Source organism: Crinia signifera, chromosome 19, assembly GCF_055691185.1.
Source record: "Crinia signifera chromosome 19, ASM5569118v1, whole genome shotgun sequence".
NCBI lineage: Eukaryota > Metazoa > Chordata > Amphibia > Anura > Myobatrachidae > Crinia > Crinia signifera.
Genome location: NC_139226.1, coordinates 26,890,116 through 26,914,034, shown reverse-complemented (window position 1 = coordinate 26,914,034; position 23,919 = coordinate 26,890,116). Strand labels below are relative to the sequence as shown.

At 46.1% G+C, this 23,919-nt stretch overlaps 1 protein-coding gene across 1 annotated transcript in view; it reads right to left on the bottom strand.

Annotated features, from left to right (window-relative positions):
* Window positions 1-23,433, bottom strand: part of ERF (ETS2 repressor factor) — a 35,031-nt gene extending 11,598 nt beyond the window's left edge. Inside the window, exon 1 of the mRNA XM_083162207.1 lies at window positions 23,251-23,433. Coding sequence (XP_083018333.1) covers window positions 23,251-23,272 — 22 coding nt within the window. The 5' untranslated portion in view covers window positions 23,273-23,433. The remainder of the gene's footprint in view (window positions 1-23,250) is intronic.
* Between the last annotated feature and the right edge of the window lie 486 nt (window positions 23,434-23,919).

Genomic DNA, 23,919 nt, shown 5'->3' with positions numbered 1-23,919 from the left:
TGTAATGGTGGAGTTTGGAAACCTCAGTCTTTGCATTACATGCCCCCATCATTTAAACCATTTTTCTGCCTTTTAAAAAAAAAAAAATATATATAAGGCAAGATCTCCAGTTACATCGCCACAGCATATGATTATACAGCAGGGCTTTATATGCACAGATCACGTGTGCGCAGTCACACAACACAGCACGAGGTGTGCATTGATAGAACACACAAAGAGGCCTTTTCTTCTGAAACAGAACTTTTACTTGACGGCGTCTGACGAAGTTCAGCTGATGTATGCAGAAACAGACAGCACTAAGTAACAGTATCACTTGGGCAAAAGCTGCGCTACGTGTAATAAAATGTTACAGATGGAGGGGGGTAAAAGCAACAACAGCTGAAGGAGACGGACTGGAAAATTACATCCGTGACTGGAAATCCTAAAGTCCACTTGGACAAATGCAGACGAGAGGAACCACGCTCCAGTACTGCCCAGATTAAACATCAAACGGACCCTTCATTGCCCTCAGTATGAATGAAAAAAGCAAAGAAATGCATAGTCAGCTCCTGGGCTCAGGAGAGGTGACCGGACAATCTAGATAATTAACAAAAAATGTACCAGAATCATCAACCAGGGGTGGCCAGACAGGCAGAATAAGATACCAAAAACGTCGAAAGCATGTACTTAGCAATGGCAGGTTCCACCTGACTGCTCGGCCCATATGGTAATACGGACGTGGGATAACTGGAGCTGGTTTAAGGTTCCCGCAACGCAAAGTCGAGATTAGCCGATGGGCTGCAATGCTGCATTACGGGAGCGCACTCACCATTTACAACCGGTTTGTAGCACTACTTACAACAAGGAACGTGAAAAAACTCATTTTTGTTCTGCAGAAAACTGCCACATAAAATGCACCAAGTTTTACGAGCAGAACAGAACACGTTTTTTGGGAACGACGACACAATCTAACATGCCACGCTACACTAGCTGATATGGCATCATATAAAGATATCTTCTGACGCATAGTACGACCAACCAAGAGATACTAGTGGGCATTAGGTGTACACACTGTACAATCTGGCTCAGTAAATGTTCTAAAAGGAAAAAATGCCGCCAATAGCAAAATCAGATGCTAGTCACCACTTCTCTAAGACACTGCAGAAAAGGATAGCTAGGAGTTATGGTTGCTACAGGCAACGCCTCTTTTTAGACGCTTACAGATATCTACTCTCTTTGGTGGCAGAGAACCACTTCCTGCAATCCAGAAAACACTAGAGATGAAGGAGCTTACATGTGGCTACCCATCACAAGCAGGACACCCCATATTCGTCACACATCTAAAAAAAGGTGCCCACACACTATAACGATTTTTTTGCCGATTTCCGATATATCAGTCCGATGTGCGCTCCCGTGGATCTTTTGCTAAATCTTCTGATCTTACGTGCTGCATGAAAGATCAGAAGATTTATAGGAACGCACATGGGATCTTAAGAAAAATCGTTACTTTTTTACTTAGAAGGGCGCCCACGATTTTGATCGTGGGCATCGTTAGTAAAAAATCGCGGGCATCACATGCACTAAAAAAAATCGGGTGTGATGCGACCGACGCGATGCCCGCAATTTCCCATAGGGAACAATGTTAAATGTCTCAATTGACCCGATTTTCCTGTTCAATGCCTCAATTGACCCGATTTTTCCATAGGAAACAATGTTAAATGGCCCACAGAGGCCAAATAGGCACCCTGAAGTGTGAAATGGCCCCCACAATTGTTAACGCCACCCCACGATCAACGTCAACCCGAAGCGTGGCGAGCGGCGGCGGTACGCGTCCTACGACCTTTTCATACCTCCACTATCCACGTCGGCGTGGAGTTGAGAATAGAAAGTGTGGCGAGCGCAGCGAGTCACCGAGCCCGAAGCGTGGCGAGCCCCGCGAGGGGACGCGGACAGCTGTGAAGCCCGCGAGGGGACGCGTATACCTGTGAAGGTATCCGCGTGCGCTCGCCACACTTTCTATTCTCAACTCCACGCCGACGTGGCTAGTGGGGGTATGAAAAGGTCGTAGGACGCGTACCGCTGCGCTCGCCACGCTTCGGGTTGACGTTGATCGTGGGGTGGCGTTAACAATTGGGGTGGCCATTTCACACTTCAGGGTGCCTATTTGGCCTCTGTGGCCCATTTAACATTGTTTCCTATGGAAAAATCGGGTCAATTAAGGCATTGAACAGGAAAATCGGGTCAATTGAGACATTTAACATTGTTCCCTATGGGAAATCGCGGGCATCGCGTCGGTCGCATCGCGATGGGCGCCCTTCTAGGTAAAGAGTACCGAAAAATCTTCGGTAAAGATGTGCGCTTGCCTGAAATCTTTTGGCCAGGACGGACAAAAGATTTGAAGGCTAATTTATGCGCGCATCTTATGATCGCAGATCTTTCTAGTGTGTGGGCACCTTTATACAACCAAGAAAGTGAGTGAGTGTCCAAAAGAGCAAAAAAGTTGCATTAATTAAGTATTAAACACAAAGCTACGTCATAAGTCACCCGGCGCGCACATCCATGCGTCAGCCATTATAGATTTATATATACAGAGCACCTGTTTATATACACTGTGCGAACATTAGTGCGTCCGTCATATATACACAGAACAGGAAAGAGAGCACTAATTGAAGCACTTGACATGGAGAAGTGACTAAAATATGATCTCATATACAGCGAGGTCAGGGTAAATATGTAGAGACTGTGTCTACGCCAGTACAGCACTTGATCCGTTGGTCATGTGACCACATAGGAAAGACTTCTGTGGATGCATCCGCACTCCCAATATGCAGACACTAATCCTGCCTATGCATAATGTGGGGAGGTTGTCAGGTCATGCTGGAACTTGTAGTTCTGTAAGACGGAAGAGGCAAATACAACATACAATTATTAGAATTGGGCGACCAGGTTTTGTCGGCCAATATAAACAAGCATTTCCATGCACTAGCACAACGTCTGGCAACTAGCTTATTCATTCCCTGGAATACGTCACATATTCCACACATGGACTTCGTATAGCTTTGTGACACATTCAAGGTGCAGGCAAGATTTAGCCAATGGCCCCCCAGCTGTTGTGAAACTACAAGTCCCATCATGCCTTGCCACAGTTTTGCTACGAGGGAATGATAAAACTGTGGCAAGGCATACTGGGACTTGTAGTTTCACAACAGCTGGAGGTCCGCAGGTTGGACATGCCTGGCCTAGAACTTCCAGAGAGGCCCAGCTGTAGAGCAGCATACAGGCAACTCTGGTCATGTTATTTTATTATAAAATCGGGTAACTAGCATTGATCAAATCGGTGCCAACCACTAGATGACAGTTTTGTGAGGAGTTTTTTTTTTTCCATCTTTACTTCAAATTGTAGAAATCTTTATGAAGCGCTCCAAAGTGATACACAAAAAAAAAAAAAAAAGCACACACACACACACATATATATATGCTTGTATAAAAAGTTATCCCAAGCATTAAAAAAAAAAACGACATGTATCGATGTCACATTAGTGACCCATGTACAGCGCTGTCCGATCACGCCTATGCACTCAGTGACAGACTACTCACAACATGCCCAAACAGGATAACATCTATTGTTATCCAAAGCGTAGATCTGGTCTGTGAGAATACAGGTTTATCATAAGCAGGACATTTTAGAGGTCAGTACATGTCTGCGGTCGGTATTAAAATTAATTTGTCCACAGGATACACCCCCACCCCTCCCACCGATTTTAACCGTTAAGCATCTCCTGTCATTTCCTGAGACGCTTCCCATCTGTAAATATCATAGAGGTGGGGGTGGAGGAGCAGTTTCTGTGGTTCTGCCATTTCCCCAAACCCCAAACAAATCAGGAGGCATCAATAATTTAACGTCCCTGTAATGGACGCCAGGGAACAAGACAGGAGAGAAGCCAAGGACGCAAGGAAAGGCATTAAAAGGGTGAGGTCATTCACTGGCAAGGAGGGGGTGAGAGGCAGCTCTCCCTGTCACACCTCAAACCAGAAGGACAACCAGCCACACAAATGACATACAAAAACGTGGGAGAGAGAGAGAGAAGAAAGGGATACTAATGAGTATAAAATATGTGCATGTAATCGGTATTCGTTCTGACGACATTGCTTGTATTGCATCACATTGGTGTTCCTTTGGAGAGGAATTCAATTGCTGGTGATGCACGACCTGGAATTGGATTACAGTAGCCCGTACAGCACAAGGTTTGTTACGTACCTCTACGGAGTACCAGGCGATGTAGATGGCAAAGTTGTGTCCATCTCCTAGAACTGAAACCACCCTCCCCCCCCCCCCATTTACGTGGGAACAACTTGCAACTGTGATGTATACATATTAGAGGTCACAGTCTCCCTAACATGTATAAAAAGCCCTGTGCCCTTAATGGGGACCTGCCGAATGATTGGCAATATTATAAATCACTTTTCTGGGGTATTGTGTTCCCCTTATGGCCAGAAAAGTCATCGCCGCAATCCCATCAATTAGGACCAAATCGCATGTATACTGACCTGGAGCACTGATTGAGAACACTCGGCACTCCAGCTGTTGTTGAACTACACATTCCCAGCATGCCCTGCAACAGTTTTAGGATGGCCAAATAGCAAAGGTTCTCCAGTCACTAGTACCCTAATGTATGGGGATGCAGTTAGAATCTTGGCGGTCAAAATCCCGACACCGGAACCCCGAGACTTTCTCCCTCCGTGGCTATCCACGGCACCCATAGAGAGGGAGAATAAATTAGTGTGCCGAGTGCAGCGAGGCACCGGTCCCGCTGTGTGGCGAGGGGGGGGGGGGGGGGCGGCGATCCACGCGCCCCCCCCCTTGTCGGGATTTCGTACCAATCCCAATGTATGGACACTTTTAGTCCTAGCTTTGAGAAGAAAACATTATAAATCACATGTTTGCACCACTAGAGGGACCTATTCAAATTATTAATAAAATAAAAAATAAACCAAGCACACAAACCAACAAAACTGCTTTCCACCTCAATCTCCCAATGCTATTCAGGTGTGACAGGACAACGAAATAGGTACCTAAGAACAGAAGGGTTAAGAACATTGTGGGAAACCACCGCCCCCCCCCCCCCCATTTTTTTTTTATAATAATGGGGTTAGAAGGCCCGGTCTACTGCACAAAAGACGGCAGCGGTACAGGGCACATTAGGCAACATTTACAAGGCGGGACCAGACACCTCTGTCTCGTTACTCCAGTGCCACCTCCAGCAACTAAATGGTGCAAAATAAATGTAAATGGGAGGCGGCAGTCATCAGAACGGGGAGGAAAGAGAAACGAGTGCCGGTCTCCAAGCAACGGGAAATACAGAGAAAGAGAGTGAAAGCCAAAGCTAAAAATAAACTACTTCAAGAATAAGGAGCAGCAAAATACATCCAGATCTATAACTGAACAAATATACAGCACAGAACCACAAATTAACCCCTCGTAGCCCAGCTCCAGAAGACGGTAGCCTCATCTGCCCGCCTCATCTATCAGGCCGATCAGGTGGGAAGCAGTCAGTTTGCCAACAGTCAAAACACCAACCGCCACTGACGGACAGACAAAAAAGGTCGACAAGTTTTTCACGATTTTTTTTCTTGGAGACAGACCTGTTGATACTTTACCATCCCAGTGGATGTGGTGAGGGAATATGCTTGTGTGTCGAGTGCAGCGAGGGGACGCGGTACGCTTAAACGGTGTCTATGTCGACAAAAAAAACACCCCAGCCTTTTTGAACTGTCAACATTTTAAATACACCCCTTTGTGTTCTCATTTGAGGCAAGATTTACTAAGCTTGAAAAGTGATAGTGTAGAGCAGTGTTTTTCAACCAGTGTGCCGTGGCACACTAGTGTGCCTTGAGCTGTTCTCAAGTGTGCCCCCAGATCTAGAGATGCCCAAACCCATTTACAGCCACCACCAGTTCAAATGTTATTTACTGGTCTCTTCTTTTCATCTAAAGGGCCAATGTATTTTATTTTTGTTACCTGTGGGGATCAGTGTGATTGTTTTTAATGTGGGGGCCAATAGGTTTGTTTTTTCCTGTGGTGGCCAATGTGTTTTGGCCTGTGGGGATCTTAGGGTGTGCCTTGGCAATTTTAAATTCCTATTTAGTGTGCCGCAAGGTAAAAAGGTTGAAAATCACTGGTGTAGAGTGATAAACAGCCAGCCAATCAGCTCCTTCCGGTCATTTTTTCAAACACAGCCTGTGACACGGCAGGTAGGAGCTGATTGGCTGGCTGTTTATCACTCTCGATTTTATCACTTTTCAAGCTTAGTACATCTGGCCCTTACGCCAGTCATTAGGCACTCGCCAAAGTTGGTTGAAAACTATCCCAACCAGCCACCCCCCCCTGGCCCGCACAATGGTACAGGCGGTTCGTCCTATACCTAGCGTTGCTAGGATGCAGCGCTGCGTACCCATGCATGGCGGTGCTATTCAATGTAGTAAAACACTTCTCACACGATCGCGGTCTATAATATAATAGGGGAGCATCAGCAGAAACCAATGTCATGCTTTATTGAACACCCCTTTAGTCAGAAGCAAAGTTTTCCTTACACCTCGTATCTGTGTGTATAACGATTCCAGTCCCCTGCGACGTCCGTTCTAGGCACGAGACACACAGATTCAGCTCTCTGTACATTGTTCTCTGCTCTCGGCTTTTTCCATTCGGACTTGATAAATTGTAAACGCTTCAGCGGAACGCTCTCCCATCTTTTCCATTTTTATAGCATGTTCAACAGAATCCCTTTATGTTTATTAGGAGACTTTTCGGCTCGGCGGTGCCTCTGAACCCAGAAGGGTTAAGCTGCCGGGCGCCCTCTCGCATGTTTGGCTTGGTGCCCAGGTGAAAACTCTTAGTGTCTGACCTTTTCATCTCTTTCCTCTTTAGGTTTCCTGTACGCGCCGGGCCGGACAGGTGCCAAGACCTTGCTACGCCCCCATCCACTGCAGGACTTTATCCCTGACTGCCCTGTGGGCCAAAGTTCTGTTCCAGGCTCCACGTTATGTGCAGATTTTCTTCAAAAAAGCCAAAAACTAAAACAGCAGGGATTCTCCTTTACATTAACACTTCACTCTAATAAAAGCTGCTGAGTTTTAGGCCGGAATGGGGTTACTACTGTTTTGTCCAGCCCCCTCCCTCCCTTTTTACCATCCACAAACATCAGCATCTCATGGTGCCAATGCCGAGGTGAGAGTATACCATTTTACAGACTTCTTAACTGTTTGTGCACAGAATTAGACCTGCCCTGCGGGGTGTTGGCCCCGGGACTGGTCGCCCAAAACAAGTCAACAGCGCTCAGTCACTTTAGACAAGCGAACAACTGAACCGTCCCCTCACTCACACAGAACATCTAGAACTTTGAGGAAATCAGTCTACACATAGGTCGGCAATCTGAGTCTAGTGACTGGAGAGAGCACACAGCTAACGGGGAATACGGAGATGGTTAAGGAGGAAAAGGGAGGAGGCCAGGGTCACAAGGATACAATGGCACCATTGATAGAAGGGCTGGCTTGGACCACTCCACTGGGGCATTTAACTCCTGGACACCAGTACGCCTTCCCAGCAATTCTCCAAGTCTTTACACCGACACAGATTATACAGGAATAACGGAGGGACAAAGCAACAGTTCGCTGATGTCAGCCACATGTGCGGTGTCCCCTCTCGCACTTCTGATAAGCGACTGTGTTAATTGTAGGGCTGTGCCCCAGATGGTATAGATTGGGTTAAGTGCATGTGTGGGCCACGTGTTTTGTATCTGCCATTCCTGTGCGTGGCAGGCATCCAGAAATGAGCCCCCACATCTCTTGGTGAATCACTGCAATCCACAGCTCACGTCGTGCCCCCCCCACACCAACCAACCCCCCATATCCCACAATCAACCCGTCGCTCCCCCCCCCCCCTTAGTCTGACTCAGGCACAGAGTCCAGCCTGTTCTCTCTAATTATAGGGGAAAAGTTACCATCGTCTGACATCACAGTCTGAATGCATCCTAAGAGCCGACTTCAATGGGGGCTCTGTGTGCGAGGTGAAGCAGCAGCAGCACGGCACCCACGAGTGAGGGCTGGGCATGCTGCTACACAATGAACTAATTACTAACTGTGCAGGAATGGAAATAGAGGGGGAGGGGGCATCGCTACGCTGACCACACCTTATACCCTTCTCTGCCTCCAGGGATAAAGGCACATCAAACAGAACAACAAGTAACTGTAACAGATACTGGCAGTGCCAGGATGCTCAGGGGGGTGGCATGTTACACTCAATTGCTGGCAGTCACTGCCAAGCATCACATGAGCACTGACACACATTAGATAAGAGCCCAGACGCAGCGCTGCACAAACAAAAACAGGCCCAAAATGCCCCACAGCTGCTCGGAGGTAGTCTTCTGTGCAACGGGAAACGCTGTCCCCACTTTACTGGAAGTCACAGCCACAAATAAGGGTTCTAGGAAGGTATCTGCGCTGAATTACAGAAGAGTGGCGCTTTCTGCAAACTTAGATTTAGCCTTCAGGGCGCACGCGTACCAGGCTACAATTGATGCCACGGAAAATCATCGGGGCAGATGCTTTAAGCATGGTGAAGTGATAAAGTGGAAGGGGATAACTCCTCAGCCAATCCTGTCCATTTTCAAACAGAGCCTGTAACATGACAGTTAGCGCAACAACCAGGGCTATTTTTCAGCAGGCTCCAGCAGGAACTGAGGCCCTTATTCTAGTTCACTCTTTCTGACAAAATATTTCTTAGATGGACAAAACCATGTGCACTGCAGGTGAGGCAGGTGTTACTTGTGCGGTGATAATTAGATTTGGGTGGGGTTTTACACCTGCCTCACCTGCAGTGCACATGGTTTTGTCCATCTAAAGCAGCCCATACACGGTCCGTTTGGGACTTAAAATGCACAAATCGTGTCGGATCGCATCCCTAGTGCATGCAGTGTGCATGCACTGCGATCCGATACGATGTGTACCTAGTACAAAAAGTATGTGCAGCACATACTTTTTGTACCGTACTATGTGATGCGCGGGAGCGCGCATCGCATAGTACAGAACGGAGCCGTACACAACGGAGCGTGTATGGGCTCCTTAAGAAATATTTGGTCAGAAAGAGTGAACTAGAATAAGGGCCTCAGTTCCTGCTGGAGCCTGCTGAAAAATAGCCCTGGCAACAACCAATCAGCTTCCACTATCGCTTCTCCACGTTTAATGCACCTTCCCCATTACTCAATTTACTATGAACCAGTGGCATCGCCCAGACACAAACGGGGCGATTTAAATGTTTTTGGGCATAAATTTTTACGCATCTAAACGCCCAAACAGTCACAATGTGTTTGGGCGGCATGCATATCTCACACACAAACAAGTCACACCCAAACAGACCGGGTTTAGCTGTGTAGAGTCCAGCTCCTGGTGCCTAAAGTCCCATTTGGATGTCAGAAGAGTTAACTTGGAGCACATTTCTTCTCACACCTCAGGTGACTGAGGAGAAAGGTCACCACCCTGCGACTATAGGGTGTCTAAATGGACCTACAACTGAATTGCTTTATTTTGCTCCTCTAGTGCAGGCATGGCCAAACTACGTCCCTCCAGTTGTTCTGAAACTACATGTCCCATCATGCCTTGCCACAGTTTTCCTATTCGAAAATGCTAAAACTATGGCAAGGCATGCTGGGATGTGTAGATTCACAACAGCTGGATGGCCATAGTTTAGCCATGCCTGCCCTAGGGAAAAAACAAACAATTGAATTACCCCAATGTGTCTCAGTTATGAGGACAAAAAAGGCGCCCACACACTAGAATGATTTTTTTTTGCCGATTCCAATAAATCTTCCGATGCTTACCAATAATCAGCCGGTATCGGTCCAATGCGCTCCCCCGTGGATTTTTCGCTAAATCTTCTGATCTTACATGCTGCATGAAAGATCAGAAGATTTAGCAAAATATCCATAGGAACGCACATAGGATCTTAAGAGAAATCTTTGGTAAAGATGTGTGCTTGCCTGAAATCTTTATGCACACATCTTAAGATCACAGATCTTTCTAGTGTGTGGGCACTTAGCCTCATAAGTGCACTTCACACTGGGCCAACAGTGTTGGACATCAAGTTGACCTTTGTGGCTTTCATTGAGTAGTTAATATTGGTGCAAATGACAGGGTTTGTCACCTCTACTTGTTTACTTTCTGTTGTGCTCCATTCAGCTGTCATGGATATAATTATACACATCATTCTTGGGTGTATGGTTGTGTTCTGACATATGCACGCCTTGGGGTGCTCTGTGATCGATTTTATAAAATGATCCCTGTTTTGATGAAATATAGGTTGAAGGTACAGAAGACGAGGAAAAAAAAAAAAAGTTAAGGTCCATACACACTGGCCGATTATGCCCAGCGATGATCACGTTCATCGCTGGGGGAAGGGGGGGGCACTCAGTGCATACACAAAATATATCCAAGTTGTGACCTACCCATGGCACTGTTAGGTTTATACATCACTTGCAATTATCCCTTTTATACATCCCAGATCTATTTGCTACTACTCAGAATACTTTTGGAAAGTTAATTCCTTGTACATCTCTCCGTGACCGTTCTCCATAAGGCTGACTCTGGCTGCAAGCATAGCACAGTGATTACACGCCTGTAGAGGAGGAGATATTGGTTTTCCGCACCTCAAGGTCATAGCAAAAACCCTAAATTGGTGTAGCCCCCGGAGGAGAAGTGCAGACACACACAAACCACACTGCGCCACTGATACCTGGCACTGCCCTATAATCACCCACCACAAGGACAGGGGGATAGAGTTACCAATCAATACACAAAGTCTTTCTGAAAACGCGAAACCAAATGCGAGCACTATGACCTCACCAACCAGCGAGGAGGAGGAGATGGGGGGGGGGGGGGGGGGGGCGCGCGCGGCTGTGCGTCTGGAGGTAACAAGGCAGAGGAGAGGCGTTCAGGCTGGTTTCTCATCTAAGCACCCTCCTAAGAATCTAGACTTTCCTAATGCAAGAAATATTTCAGCAATAAAATCTCTCACATAAACAAGAGCATTACGGAAAAAAACAAATATGTCTGTAAGGACAAGTAGCGTGTGACCAAGCAAAATATTTTACCGGGAAGATTAAGCCAGACATTATTAGAAGGCATCAGAGCCATCTCTCAGACAGGTCTGGACAGTTAAAGTTACATGTCAGACGTGGCGGGTGGATAGGATCCCAAATCTCCCAGCTTCCCACCGAAGGATTAGGCATACATGTAACTACAGAGTCGTCATCCCCTGAAAAATGCCACCAATTCCTTGGGTGTGGGCCAAGCATGCCTTCAATGAACACAGATGTCCTGGCAATGGTCAAAGAACGCAAATTTGGAAACTTCAAAAGTATTCAGAAAAAAAATAAAAATTGTCAGATACCAAAAATAGCCCAAACATACAAAAAATATACTGGGTCCAGGCTCAGTCACTGAACACTTATTTCAAGCCAATGTTAGGCCGGACCTGCGCTGCTCGTCAGAACAGGCCCATAACCAGGACCAACACTGCTCAACTGCCCGGGTTGGATTCAGTTTGTGGTGACTAAAACCCAGGCACTGGTCATGGTTAACTGCATCTCTCGCCTTCAACACCAGGCGTAATGTGGACAATTGAATAGCTACGTGAACTCATCACTGGAAATTGCGTGCAATTGAATTACTCCAAAAGGTTGCGATGTACTAAGCCTTAAAGACAAAGTGGAAAGAGATGAACGTACCGGCCAATCAGATCCTAAGTGCCATGTGACAGACTGCTATAAAAATTGTTTACCGCTAATTGGTTGGTCATTTTTTATGGTTACTAAACACTAAATGCAACATAATATGCATCCATCAACGGGGCACAATACATCCCATTTGAATGCGATATGTACCGCCACTTGCCATAAGCATGGCTGCATTCATTAACAATGTATACATGAAGATTTAGATCAGGCATGTCCATACAATGCGATGGTATACTACTTTTTATTGTACAACCACCCTGATGGGTCCTTACAATGTTAAATGCCCACCCCCCCCCACACACACACTATCAACGCCAACCCGAAGCGTGGAGAGCCCGCGAGGGGCATCGGTACGCGTTCTCTGACCTTTTCATACCCCCACTATGCACGTCAGAGTGGAGCTGACTTTAGATAGTGTGGCGAGCGCAGTGAGCCCCACGGAATACACGTAAAGTAATACGCGTCCGCTCGCCACACTATCTAGAATCAACTCCATGCCAACGTGGATAGTGGGGGTATGAAAAGGTCTGAGGACGCGTACCGCTGCGCTCGCCACGCTTCGGGTTGGCGTTGATAGTGGGGGTGGCGTGGGGGTGCATTTAACATTGTAAGCACCCATTAGGGTGCTTATACAATTAAAAATCGTATTGCATCGCATGCGGCTATATGGCATGCGATGGCATAAGATGGAAATCTTGGGCGCCGTGCTAGGAAACAAGTACCGGTTTCCCTATTCCCTAATTGCAAAAATGGCAAGGCATGATGGGACTTGCAGTTTCACAACAGCTGTAGGGGCCGAGGATGGACATGCCCGAATTAGATGAAGTAACCTACTGGTGCTTGATACATATGGAAATGCGATCCCCACCTCCTAAAATGGCAGTTTCCGACCGCCCATTGTCACAAAACATGCGTGTGCGTGTGTACATGGCATACGCTTTTATAAACTGTTAGCTTCCCTTTAAAAAAAACTTTATAATGTCCCAATTTCTGGCAAACTTATTCGCAGAACAAGGGCAGCGCTCGGCTGACGGTCAAATCGTGTCCACTTTATTTTCCCAGCAAGTGTTACTTCTGGTCTGTGGTCGGATCCCTGAAATGAATGGGATCATGGAGAACAGCCCAGACAGAAAAACAGACTACATTACACCTCATGTCTAGGGAGAGAGAGAGGGGGGTGAGTTTGGAGGGGGCAGGGTGCATTGGGGCACACAGAAACTTTTCAGAAGTTAAATCCTACAGCGCAGTAGACTCCCAGAAAGTACATCAGCACCAGACCAGCGGAAAACACTTCTAACATATGATGTAACAAGCCTGAACGTGCGTGTTTGTGTGACACGCGTTGGATCCTTGGTCATTAGCCTTCAGATTGGCCTGTTTACAACCATGCCTTTACTAATTACCGGGCAGATGGGAGAGGCGTGCATGTTAGGATATGTGTTTAAAGGTTGTCATTCCTTGAAAACAGATGTCAACCACCTGCAAGTACGCCGACGGAAACAGCAGCCGCCACCGACTCACGACAGGGTTTAAATATACATGTCGCAAATACTTGTGGCATTAAAAAGATGGGTGATTAACTGACTTCAAAAACACACCCGGATAACATTAACCGACCATCGCAATTTTAAACTGAACAAAAATAAATCCCAAGCCACTAAAACGGCAACAAAACAACAACAAAAAAAAGTGTTCAATAATGCATCTTCAACACAGAAGACTTCCAGACATTCTCCACCCTTGTTCTGGACCCTAAACATATGCTGCTTTGTCAAGGACCACGTCACCTTAAAAGCTCCTCCACCAACCTCCACCCCCCCCCCCCCCCCAATCCTGGCCGTCTGCCCCAAAACCCACCCCAGGGTGTGACAATCCTTAAACAAAGCTCAGCTTGTCATCCCTAGTTAACTTTTTTTTTAGGGAGGCAGGAGCTGGCTGCCGGAGGCTTGTGTGTGGGTGTAATACCTGTAATGGGACATTAACCCTCCCTCTGCCGGCAAGGTAAGCTCATCGGCTTACGGGTTTCGCCCAGTGCGGCGTCATTTCGGGACAAAAACAACGTTAACAGCCAACAATCTCAACAGCACATCTATTTCAGTCAGGGATTCCCAGAAGGCTGCTCCTCCACTCCAGGGGGAAAACCCAAGGCAAGTGTGTGCAGGAGCTGTGGTTACAACAGGGCTGGCACACAACGGGTTAAGGTGCGTAGGCCTGACTGCTTGCATGCAAACTTGATCAAGAAAATGTTTGAGGAACATGTAAACATACCTGACTGAACCCGAGTGGGCAGAGATATGAAGTGATTAGGGAGCAGCATGGCAAGCACAGACAAGCATGGGCATTCGCGTATCGGCAGGAACAGACGGCGCAACAAAACACACAAAATAAATTATAAAGAAAAAGGTATAGAAGCCTCTTTTCTATGAAACTGTGTTTCATGCTTGTGCAAGAAGAAGAAAAACATTGATAATACAGATTCTGGCTACGAACGGTACAAGTCTAAGCCGAAGAGCTTGCAATCAGAGACAGGATTAGGCTTCTCTGGAGAGATTGCTAGCGGTGGATGGTCCACAGCACCAAAATAATTCCCTGCTCTTACGACGGGTTCCAGTGGGAGTGGTAGGATGTGAAGTCGCCCCCATTTATCTCATGCTAAGGAGGCGTGATGCGAAGTCGCCCCATTTACCTCATGCTGGGAAGGCGTATTAAGAACAGCATGCAACACTATAAACAGGAAAACAAATCAGCAGAGTAATAATCCTCCCAGGAGTACACCATCATATACTGCAGAGGCTCCGTTCCCATACGGAAAGAGCTGTTTTCCACACTGCCGCGGCAAGAACGGTGTGCCGCCCTGTAAACTGCATTTTAGAAGCACACGTCAAGTTTGAGGTGGAAGATAAAATGTACCGTGTACACATTGTGAGGCAGCCATTTTATTGTAAACTGAAACAATAATCCAATAATTTCTACCAAAACACAACAGCAACAAGGCCTAGATACAGGTCAATCATGACAACACAGCCTATCTGTTTGGCTGTCAAAATGGCTGCCTCACCAGATAAACTTCTCGGGACCAAAGATGACCAGTAAAGGCCTCAGCCATTGAAGTTCTCCCTAAAAAGTTCATCTTTTGTCATCACTGTTAAACTGTCTCCTACAAAACTATAATAGAACAGAGGCAACTATCCTGTTGAACTACAGAAAACTCACCTGGAAACTTTCTCGCCCTTAACGGACAAAAGGTGTCCATTTAAAATCAACGGGTTTTAGATATTTCAAACTCAGTGTATGAAAACTGGTGCTCCAGACAATGAGTTTTAAATAGCTAAAACTCACTTAGAAATGGGCCACTGAGAAAATGCCATGGGCCTGGATTACTTAATACCAGCTGAAGCACAATATCCACCATTCGAAATACTTCCTATTCAAGTACCGGTAATTTACGATTTTAGGGAACACCTACATGATAAAGAAAGGAGGAAGCACGTGAACAACAAGGCATATCGATTATGACCCAAAGAAAACAGATCCAGCTATCAGATTAGAACAAAATAATCAGATGCAGATGTGAATCACAAAAAAAAAAAAAAAAAAAAAAAAAAGGAGAAGGATTGGGATCCACATTGGTTCAAATTGTAAATTGACTAGGTGCGGTATCAACATATTTTAAACTGAACCATGGCAGAGACAGCCATTTTGAACACAAACAACAAAGATGCAAAGGTACTTGTTTAATAGCACGGCGCCCATCGATGGTATGCGATGTTATAAAATTTTAAATCGCATACCATCGAATTGTATGCCATATACAATGGTATATGCTTTAAAATTGTATAAGCACCCTAATGGGTGTTTTCAATGTTAAATGTGCCCCCTATAAGATAAATAATTGGATAAGCACCGTAATGGGTGCTTACAATGTAAAAAGCACCCCCACGCCACCCGTGCCAATGCCAACCCGAAGCGTGGCGAGTGCAGCAAGCCAGCGAGGGGTGGCGTGACGTGTCCTACGACCTTTTCATACCCCCACTATCCACGTCGGCGTGGAGTTGATTTTATATAGTGTGGGGAGCGCAGCGAGCCAGAAGTGTGGCGAGCGCACGCGGAATACATGTAAAGTAATACGCGTGCGCTCGCCACACTATATAAAATCAACTCCCCGCCGACCTGGATAGTGGGGCTATGAAAAGGTCGGAGGATGCGTACCGCTGCGCTCGCCACGCTTCGGGTTGGCATTGATAGTGGGGGTGCATTGAACATTGTAAGCATCTATTTAACCATCTGGATTTACTTAAAAACGTGGACTGCTTGGGAGTCTCGAGGACTCTTTTTGGAACCAATGCTTTAACATTTTGTCCGTTTATAAGGATGTAGGCTGAGCGGGCAGGGAGTGAACCGGCCCTGACACATTTCTTTAACACCAACAATTATAGACAAGGCCTGTTATATTCCATGTGGGGTAAAAACACTCCGAGCCTGCTGCCTGAATTTGATTTAATTACCATTGTATAAATAGGATTTCAGCAACCGTAATTAGCTACATGTTCCACGAGGCAACACAAGAATTTCCAACTATAAACTTGGACTAGCCAAGACTGAGAACGCAGCACAAATCAGAGGAGCCTGACTGGTGGGTTCCGGGAACCAGTTTTCGGGACCCTGTCAGCAACACATTGTTCTAAACCGCCTCTTCTGGTGTTCCAAAACAATAGTACACTGACAAGGGGTCAAGGGACAATGGCACGCTGACAAGGGGGTCACAGGACAATGGCACACTGCTGGTAAATAAAAAGTTAATCACTACAGTACAACACACTGACCAACATCCATTAACATGTTTCCCACTGAAATTTGCATTGACGGAATTATATAGGTCAATGTTTCGGGCAAAAGGTCAGGCGGTTGCCAGTACAGCACGATTGTTTTATGAAGTTTAATAGGTGATAAAGAGTCAGCAACACAAAGATGTCGATTGTTCTGATACAGGTAAATAAAAGTTCAGAGTCTTAGGAATAAATCTCATTCACCCTAAAGGAATGTTTACCAATTCCATGAAAGCTAGTTATGTCCCGAACAAGGCCTTCTCTCCTCATGTACTTTTCTTAGAATATATCTCTGCCACCCTAGATTCATGGTTTCAGTGTCCTGTTGCAACTGTATTTACCATGTACTTGTCCTAAATTGCCTTGTAATTCATTATTTAATTGTTTTTGGCTCATTTATGTATTGTTAGGTGCAGCAGAACCCTTGCAGCGTTAAATAAATAAAATGATAATCATGCAACAACCCGAAATTTTAAATAACTAAGAAAAAAAAAGAAAAAATTCTCACTGGATCGTCACAATCATATCTTGCCTAGGGGGCAGACTCAAAAGTGATAAAATGGAGAGAGTGATAAACAGCCAGCCAATCCGCTCCTGCCTGCCATGTCAGACTGTGTTTGAAAAATGGCAGGCAGGAGATTATTGGCTGGCTGTTTCACTCTCCATTTTATCACTTTTTGAATCTTAGTGCATCTGGCCCTAGATTTGATGGGACAAAATTGTTGATCTACAACTGTGCATGGCTCTGAGAATCTGAGAAGCATTTTTACAGTCAGACCGCTGTGCATTCAATCATATATATATATTTTTTAAAACGGTACTTGTGTATTTGCAGGGCGTCCAATTTACATAGGTACGTAGCAAAAATCACATCACATGTAATTTTGCTGTGCAATGCAATGTGATTCTCCTTAGTTAATTTTTAGTGCACCCCTGCCCGCGGATCGAATTGCATAGCATCGCATGCCATTTGCCGTGCGATTTTTCATTGTATAAGCACCCATGCACACGCCACTATTACCCGAAGCGTGACGAGGGGACGCAGTTATGCGTCCTCCCGACCTTTTCATACCCCCAATATCCACGTCGAGTTGATTTTATATTGTGTGGCGAGCGCAGCGAGTCCCGCTAGGGGATGTGGTATATATGTAAAGTTATCCGCATCCGCTCGCCACACTTTATAAAATCAACTCCACGCCGACGTGGATAGTGGGGGTATGGAAAGGTCGGGATGACGCGTTTGCTCGCCACACTTCGGGGTGATGTGGATAGTGGGGGTGTGCTAAATCCCATTGCATCACAGAGACATGTACACTGGGGGTGTTGTGCTAAATCGCATCACACGCAAAATCGCATACGATTTTACGTGTGATGCGATGGGCGGTCAGGGTGCAGTGATTAAATTAACTAGGGAGATCACTTCGCAAAAATGTGCCATGTGATACGATTTCACCATGAAGTAAGTAATTCTTCCTCACATTTCCCCTGAATCGTCCTCCCTCTAGTGTCAGTGCATGTCCTCGTGTTCTGCTGCTCCTCTTCCTGTGAAGAATGTCTCCCACCTGTACCTTGTTAAAACCCTTGATATATTTGAAAGTTTCTATCATGTCCCCCCTTTCCCGTCTCTGCTCTAAAGTATACATATTAAGATCTTTTAGTCTTTCCTGGTACGTTTTGTGATGTAGGCCATGCACCATTTTAGTTGCCCTTCTTTGTACAGTCTCTAATGTATTTATATCCTTCTGGAGATGTGGTCTCCAGAACTGAACACAGGCATGTCCAAACTGTGGCCCTCCAGCTGTTGTGAAACTACACATCCCAGCATGCCTTGCCATAGTTTTACCATTCCCTAATAGCAAAACTGTAGCAAGGCATGATGGGACTTGTAGTTTCACAACAGCTGGAGGGCCATAGTTTGGACATGCCTGCTCTAGATGAAGTCGTACCAATGACCTATACAGTGACAATATTACTTCTTTCTTTCTACTGCTGATACCTCTCCCTATGCAACCAAGCATCTGACTTGCCTTCTTCATTACTTTGTTGCATTGCCTACCTGACTTTAAGTCACCTGAAATAGTGACACCTAGATCTTTAGCCTTTGGATTTTTGAGACCCAAGTGCACGATTTGGCATTAAACTGTAGTTGCCATGCTCTTGACCATTCCTCTAATCTACCTAGATCACCCATCATTTGTTTCACCCCTCCTGGTGTGTCTACTCTGTTGCATAACTTTGTGTCATCTGCAAAAAGGCACATTTTACCCTCAATTCCATTTGCAATATCACCAATAAAGATATTAAAAAGCACCGGTCCAAGTACAGATCCCTGGGGTACCCCACTTGTAACCTTTCCCTCCGGTGACTGTACTCCGTTTACTACAACTCTGCTTTCTGTCCTGCAAACCATCTTAGAATACAATCTAAAGCTTTCAAGTTTATTGAACAGTCTACAATGTGGGACAGTGTCAAAAGCCTTACTAAAGTCTAAATAAGCTGCGAACCCCCCCCCCCCCCCCCCCCCCCCGATTGATTGAACTGTGCACAACATAACAGAATAGGAAGAAATAATACTTCATCACAGAATATATGACAACACTACATACTGCGGAGGATGAAGCTGGAGGTGTGCATACATTACACCATCCATATCACAAGCATTCAATAGCCAGTTAGCACCATCTAATAACCAGCATGAACCATACAACAGACAGATTGGAATACAAGAACATACTGTAGGCATTGGCAGCCAATGGATTTAAGTTGCATTGGCTACTTGCAAAAGGGTTAACAAAAGGAATGACTACACTGTAGAACTGAATATAAAAAGCTGATGACTCGCTTATTTACCAAGATGGGGTTCTATTTTAGATGGAATGTTGCTATTGGCAACCAGATACTATTACCCTCTAGATCAGTGGTTCTTTCCTGGTCCTCAGGACCCCCCCACACAAAAAAATGTGACAGTTGGTGATAGAGGGCAGCCGCTGGTGGCCTGGAAAACGTGCAGTGTGGACCGAGGTTGAGAACTACTGAGCTAGATGAATCTGCATGGTTTCCCATAGCAACATCCCATCTGAAACAGAACTCCCATCTCATGTAATTTAACCCCAAAGAGGTCTCCTAAGCCAAATTTAAGTCCCTTATAGAACGGCTCCACATCAAGTTGTGCATTGGAAAGAGTGTTTGGGATTTACGGAATTGTACCCAGTGACAACGAACACTTCCGTGTACATGTAGAAAACATGCTGCAGAGAATAACACGTCCTTCGTGCCCCTCTCCTAGTGATGATCCAACACGTGGACTTCAGCATCCTCCGAGCAGGATTCTACGCTCCCACACAAGATCACCCACTCCACATCACAGCCTGAGCTGTGGGGGCACACAATATGGATCCCACGCGGCTCTCCTCCACACAGAGCGTGACTGCTACCGCATGCCCGTGCCACAAACTCCAAACACAACTGTCACCGGGGCAGATTTAACCCTTACCTCAACAACGCCACGCTCAGCACTAAACCTCACTAGATGCCCCTATAACTTTCCTGTATTTCATCTAGAAGAAGTGAGGCATCCTTGAGCCAATATTAGACGATCTGTACTGCGCACAGCACTTCTCAGTGGCTTATCTTGCCCAGAGACGGCCTCAGTCCACACATCACACAGACAGGCAAAGTCACGCAACTGATAAGCCACAACCAGGACTTCCAAGACAATCATCAACTTCCACTTTCTGACCGAAAGGGATTTCTGCAAAACTTATTCTGAAGCGATTTCAAAGTCCACGGGCTGCGGAAACGCCATCAGCCGGCTATTAATACTGTATTGTACATTTTCTAACTGTGCTTTCAATTTACTGGAACTGGTGCTTTGTAGTGCTTGGGACCAAATAGGGGCCTTGGATTTACGTTTTGGAGATCTCTTCTGTAGAAATGCAAATCCCTGTTTACACTCCAATCCATACAATTGTCCCACATGTTCAAAGGATAGTGTTCCTCAATACTAATATGTCCCATCATGGAATGGATAAAAGGACACCCAAGAGTAGAAAATAATCACCAGCCGCTGACATTTAATGGTTTCACTTTTGTACACGTCCTGCACTTATATGCGGTAGAGTAGACTTCAGTGTACAAATACTACAGGTTGGGTATCTAAGGGCTAGTTAATAGTGTTATCACAAGCACACCTTTTATGTTTATACACAGGGTGGAGGATAGAAATGCTAGTTATAAAAAAAAAAAAAAAAAAAAAAATTACAATTTTAAAAGCCCTCTTCACCTTCCGTACAATCTGCATATCTAAAGCACACAAACAGGCCCTGAATCCATACACGGCCTTTTGTCTCTTGCAGTCTGACAGGCACCACACCACACATCACCCCCCCCCCCCCCCCATCCCCTTTAACATTGTCTCTTATATTCCACAACAACTCTTGAACCCAGACTGTCCGAACAAGGAAGGAAAGTGCTGATTAGAACAAGAAAAAAAAAAAATCAAAACAGAAGTTAGCAGTGTTCCTGCTCGCAGCATTAGTGCTGCTATCTCTTTAAATGCACCAATCCCCCCTCCCTCTTCCCCATCCCAAACCACACCACCCTTTCTCTAATCCCTTGAGCCAAAAGCTAAAAGGCTGGAATTCAATCTCTGTTTCAAAAAACCAACATTACATCACTCCCGATTCCAGGACAGCATTAAAGACACAGACTGCAAGAACAGCACACTCACATTTATACAGTGGAAAGTTTACAAGGAATTTCCATCTGTCTGGGCCTGTGAGTTAACACAAGGTCTTAACTCTTTCAGCACCAGGGAAGAGAGCAAAAAATTTTTGAGAAACAGTTACAAAATTATAAAGTTTTATTTGCAAAAAAATAAAAGTTTTGAATAAAAAAAAAAAAAAATACAAATTAATACCAGTTATTTATATAGCGCATATATCTTCTGCAGTAATTTACAAAGAATATATGAACATTCACATCAGTTCCTGCACCAGTGGAGCTTACAATCTATATTCCCTACCACATGTACACGCACACACATTCATTCTAAGGTTAATCTTATTGGGAGCCAATTAACCTACCAGTATATTTTTGGAATGTGGGAGGAAACCGGAGTACCCGGAGGAAACCCACGCAAGCACGGGGAGACTATACAAACGCCACACAGTTAGAGCCATGGTTGGAATCTAACCCATGACCTCAGTGCTGTGAGGAAGGAATGCTAGCCATTACACCGTCCATGCTATATAAAATACATACAGCAATTGTTTTTGTGTAGGACATGGTATGCACAACACGAAGAACACAATATTAATGCTACTCAGGAGACCAAAGTGTTAAAAATGATTTTAGACTAGTTTTAAAGAGTCTGGGAGTTCTGTTATTGTATTAATAATATGGCCTTGGCTCTGGTTTAAACAGACCTACAAATCAAAAAGATGTGAACTGTTTGGTAGCCTCAATTAGGGACAAGTCTTAACAGAAGCAGAATAGAGTTTAGGAAGAGGAGTGGGGAGGGTGAAGAAGAGGAGGGGGGAAGCTTCAAATTCCAAAAGACAGACAATCAGACTACCCAGGGAGGTGGGGTGGGTTTAAGGTGGCGCCAAATAAAAGGGAGAAGGGGGGGTGGAAGATACAAAACAATATTACAAAGAAAAGGAGGGAGACTGGACACCAGAATGACAGCTTGTGCCCCAAGGAGGTAGGCACCTGGATAGTTTGTTTAGATGGAAGCTAAAAGTGACATGGAGACCAGTCATAGTGAATGGATGAGCAATGGGAATGGAAAAATTAATAGTGGGCTAAAATAATAAATGCAAAAGTAAAAGGGTAATGAGCAATCATATGTAATAACGCTCATAGATGTATATCACACACACACACGGGTATCACTCCAGGCATAATGTCCTATTTTCAAAAAGTTCCAGATGAGCAGACAACCAATGTCTTCCAGCACACAAGGAGCCCTGTACTTGCCAGAGGGGCCAATTAAGGTGACCAGAAGCCACCCCACCACCCAGACAGCACATGGGCCTTCAGTACACTAGAAAGCATCTGAATGACCACAGCAGGGACACACACACACAATCACATCCAAACAACAACAACACAAATGACATCCCCCCCCCCCCCCCCCAAGCTCCCTGGCACAGGGGGTGACCCCAGCAGGCAGCATGGAAAGTAGAAGGGGTGACCCATTATTCCCCAGCTCCCGGCCAGAAGTAGAGCACAAGTAACCTCTTCCCTCCCGGAGCGGCCGGGGCCACCTTAACAAACACGTTCTGAGTCGGAAACAAAAAAAAAGTTAAAGTTCCATTTGGAACGTGGAACTCGGAGACAATATACCCGCCCAGGAGAGGAGGGGGGGGCTACAAACCGGCACAAAGTTCCGGGGTTCAGGATCACCCTGGTTCTATAACCAGGACACCCCCAAAATAGGGATAATAGGGTCACCAGTTTCAATTGACTACACCCCTTCCCCGGGCACGGACACCACCACCCCGGGGTAATTCATGCAGCACACAGAGGGGGTGCAGCGAGCGCCGGCACAGTAAGTTTGCACCCCGCGGACGGGACACGCTGCCGCACAATCACGGCCACACACAGAAGCAGCAACAAGTGCAGGCGCCATGTGGCCGGAGTTGCAGGACTCTTACCTGGCTCGGCCGGGGTCTTCATGGCTGTGTCCCGCTGGCGGCTGCTGCAGCTGCTGTGCTCTCCGCTCGGTGCCTGGCTCCGGTGTGAGGATCGTCTCCACCTCCCGCTCGGGGCCCCGGGCTCTCCTCCTCCCTCTCCTCCCCCTGCTCACATTACACCCGCGGGACGCCCACGCCGCGGGGAGCCGCCCCCTCATGACGTCACCCAGCACACGGAGTCGCCATGGAGACTCCCCCCCACGCGCGACGCGGCGACGACGTCACGGGAGATATCCGGGGACAGCGTGGTCTTCTCTGCTCTGCTGTGTGTGTGTGACTGTGACTGATACAGGACTGGTAGTGTAATGTGAGGGTAATAGTGAGGAGAGGGGCAGAATGGTGTGTGTGTGAGGGTAATAGTGAGGAGAGGGGCAGTATGGTGTGTGAGGGGGAATAATGAGGAGAGGGGGGCAGTATAGTGGGGGGGTAATAGTGAGGAGAGGGGCAGTATGATGTGTGTGGGGTAATAGTGAGGAGAGGGGCAGTATGGTGTATGTGTGAGGGTAATAGTGAGGAGAGGGGCAGTATGGTGTGTGAGGGTAATAGTGAGGAGAGGGGCAGTATGATGTATGTGTGAGGGTAATAGTGAGGAGAGGGGCAGTATGGTGTGTGTGTGTGTGTGTGTGTGTG